Source organism: Pinus tabuliformis, chromosome 4_1, assembly GCF_031772625.1.
Source record: "Pinus tabuliformis cultivar Carrire ecotype Pingquan chromosome 4_1, CPIR1, whole genome shotgun sequence".
Taxonomy (NCBI): domain Eukaryota; kingdom Viridiplantae; phylum Streptophyta; class Pinopsida; order Pinales; family Pinaceae; genus Pinus; species Pinus tabuliformis.
In genome coordinates, this window is record NC_142303.1 from 606,088,422 (window position 1) to 606,092,185 (window position 3,764).

The 3,764-nt window shown below is 44.6% G+C and overlaps 1 protein-coding gene across 1 annotated transcript; it reads right to left on the bottom strand.

The window, feature by feature from the left end:
- Nucleotides 1-731: 731 nt before the first annotated feature.
- LOC149177461 (uncharacterized) lies at nt 732-3,520 on the bottom strand. The gene is made up of 2 exons (XM_089421760.1): nt 2,022-3,520; nt 732-1,881 (listed from the first exon to the last, which is right to left on the bottom strand). Exons 1-2 carry the CDS (start codon nt 3,518-3,520, stop codon nt 732-734), a joined length of 2,649 nt encoding a protein of 882 aa, XP_089277886.1.
- Nucleotides 3,521-3,764: the final 244 nt, after the last annotated feature.

Below are 3,764 nucleotides of genomic sequence, written 5' to 3' on the forward strand. Positions count from 1 at the left end.
CTTAAAGTGTCCCCCAGATAGTTCCAATTTACTTTGTCGAAGGCTTTTGAAAGGTCTAACTGAATCATCATTCCAGGGATTTTTTTGGACTGTAAGGTGTGAATCATCTCCTGTGCCAGGAGGATGTTGTCCAGAATTTGCCTACCTTCCACGAAGCCTGACTGTTCCTCCGAGATGATGTCAGGGAGGATAGGTTTAAGTCTATTGGCGATGACCTTGGAGATGATTTTATAGATCACATTGCACAGGGCTATAGGACGGAACTTTTCTGGAGTTCGGGCTTCTTCCTCTTTGGGGATTAGGGCTAGAAAAGTTGAGTTTAGGCCTTTAAGAATTGAGCCAGAGCGCCTTGAGTCTTCAACTACTTGCCAGACCTCTGTTTTGACTGTTTGCCAACAAGCTTTGTAGAAGTTTATAGTAAAACCGTCTGGGCCAGGCGCTTTATCGTTTGGCATGTCTGTAACTGCTTCCTCCACTTCTTCCATTGATATCTTTCTTAACAGGGAGGCATTTTGAGCTGGAGTAATGATTTGGGGAATGGCTTGGGTGATTTCCTCACGGGCTTCCACACGTTCTTCTTGAGATTCCTGGGCAATTTTCTTGAAGTGGGTAGTAAGCAAGGTTGAAATCTCATTATGATTCTGAATGACTTCTCCAGCGACATTAGTGATCTTGAGGATTTTGTTGGCTCCCCTGTAATCCATTGTCGATCTATGGAAAAATTTTGTGTTTCACTCTCCCTCCTTCAACCACTGGATGCGGGATTTTTGCTTCCAAAGGATTTCTTCCTGTTGGCATCGGAGATGCCATTTCTGCATTAGGATCTTTTCCTGTTCATTGGAGTTTTCCCTGTTGATCCCTGAGGCCCACTCTTTGTGAATTTGGCTTAGTCGGTCTTCTATATTGTGTTTATCTTGGAAAATGTTACCAAATTCGGTTGAATTCCATTCCTTGATTTTGAGTTTGATGAACTTCAGTTTGGACTGGAGTTTAAACATTTTGGTCCCTCTGATGTTTCTGGGCTCTTCCCACCATTTTTTTACCAGTTCCTGAAAATTTGGGTGAGTTAGCCAGAATTTCTCAAACCTAAAGGGTCTGTTTTTAGGGGTCTCTAGAAAAGCAGCTTCCAGGGCGATGGGCCAGTGGTCCGATCCCCCACTGGGGAGGATATCAGAGACTACTGTTGTTCCTTCCAGTAAGATGTTTTCTGAGATCAAAAAACGGTCAAGGCGAGAAGCTATCCTGTTTTCTCCTCCTCTGCGGTTATTCCAAGTGTAGAGCCCATTTTTAGGGGGGATGTCAACAAGCTTTGCAGAATCCATGAAGTCTACGAAGAGCTCTGAGTCTTTATTGAGGCGCCTGAGACCTCCTTTTTTTTCCAGTAGGGTGGTAATCATGTTGAAATCCCCTCCCATTATTATCTTGGAATGCTGGTGCCTTTGCATTAATTTTGTTAACATGCTCAGGAAAGAGATTTTATCTTCTAATCGCTGAGGCCCATATACATTAATACAGAGGTAGGTTTCAGAATTACCTGTTAGTTGAAATTCTGTGGCGATATATGATCTGGTAGCTTCCATAGAGATGATTTCGATGGCTTTGGAATTCCAAAGAGTGGCAATACCTCCTTCCCATCCTTGGCTTGCAACGTCTATGTATTTGATAGAGTTTCCTAGCTTTCTGGTGATGATCTCCAGCTGAGCAGTGGCACATTTTGTTTCTTGAATGAGCATGATGTCTGGCTTTTCCTGTTGTAACTTCCTCTTGAGAAGTCGTTGCTTGTTGAGGCTGTTTAGCCCTCTTGTATTCCAGGAGATGATTTTCATTAGTAACGAGGAGGTTATTGGGAGGACAGGAAGGCATGCAAATCCTTCATTTTTCCTGAATTGATCAAAAAGATACCTAAGTCATGAAGAACCTCTCCATTTGTCCTCCTGCCTCTTCTTTTATTCTGCTTTTGTCCCAGAGAGTGAAGAAACATGTTTTTAGGATGGTTACCTGTGCCTTTCATGATCCCTAACCTTTTCTTTTGTTTGTCTAGCGCTGCTTGTTGTTTTGCGATGAAGAGATCACGGATCTTCCTTATTTCTTCCTCTGGGATATTTTCCAGCCCTTGAGTTCTCCATTGCTTTTCCATATCTAGTAGGTTGACCCCTTCTTTTTCTAAGACTTCGTTGAGTTCCAGGTCTTCACTCCCCCCGTCGCTTGTTAGCATGTCTATGTCTTCGTCTCTTTCGTCTGCTGCTTCCTGCGTTTGAATTTCTGTGTCTTCAGTGTAATCCTCTGCATCCGTAGCTCTATGTTCTGTCTTATTCTTTTGGGGATCTTCTGGCAGCGCTGTCTCATTGTGGTTTCCTTCCGAGTCAGCTTCTGAGTCCAGAATGTTGAACGGATTAAGGGTTCTGCTGGGATCTATTGTTGCTTTGCTTATTTTTTTCCTGTAGGCCCTTTGTCGTGGTTTTGGTTTTTTGAAAACCTCCTGGTCCTTTGCTGGCTGCTCAAGTTTGGCCTCTTCTATTGGTTTGTTTAATGGGCATTCCCTGATAAGGTGGCCGTGTTCATGGCATTTCCTACATCGGAAGGGGATCTGTTCGTAGTCGATGGCTTGGAAGTAATCTTCATCTCTGAACTCTAACCACAGTCCGTCATGCAAGGCGCCTGAAACATCCATTTCGACGCAGATCCTGGCACAGGAAGTGTACTTCCTTTGCATTGTTGCCTCTGAGGCTTTAATGAAGGTGCCGAGACGGTCCCCGATGCTCTTAAGGGTTGCTAGACCCCAGTAGTCGATAGGGAGTGAGAAGAGGCGGATCCAAACGGGGACACGGGTGAAGGTTTCTTTTTCAGGTGTGAAGTTCGCTTTCCACGGCCTCATGTAGAGGCCTGCTGAGGAGAGGAAATAAGGCCCTCCATCAAAGATCCTATCCTTATCTTCTAGGTTAGAAAAAACAACAGTGAAAAAACCTTTAGCTCCAAGATGGAGTTTGACATCACCTTTTGGTCTCCAGTGTTGCTTGATCCATTGGCAGAGGGCTCGTTCTGTTGGCCACAGTCCCATAAACTTGCATATGATTGCATGCTCCATCATGTGGTCTCTGTAGACCTGGATATGTGGATCTGAAAAGACCACTCTAAGGGCTTCCTTCTTTTTAGGTTTACAGACTCCTTGCAGGTTATTTTTGGGGCTGAGGTTAGAGGTTTCCATTTTATCCTCATTTTCTGCAGAGCGTTTTCCTTCTCTGTGGTCCTTTTCTTCGTCTGTCAGTTCGATTACTGGAACTGAGCTGCTCTTGCCTATGTCCGATTTGTTCACATGCCTCTCCTTTCTATTACTGTCCTTTCCTGGCGTCTCTGATCCAAGATTTGGATCTTTCTGCCCCTGGACTGTCATTCCGTTGCTTGTCTCAGAACTATCTTTTCGGGCTTCATACCCTGGGATATTGAAGCCTTCATGGGCTTTGTTTTTCTGCATGACTGCTTTCCTGTATGATGGGGTCCCAGTGGACCCCCCTTCTGTCATTTGTCGGGCCAGAACACGACCTCTGTGGATAAGAACCCCTAATCGATGTTGGTGCGCTGCCAGAGCTAGCAGAAGGACCGAATAGTGTAGAGGAGAAACCCTAGGAGGAGGGTTTATGCATGGCCATTCTCAGAGCTCCCATGTTTGGCACCTGTAAACTGATGTATTATTATCTTACACCTCTTTCATGCTAACTTACAGTGCACTTCACTTTATTACCTTTTTGTTCTTGATATGGTATGGT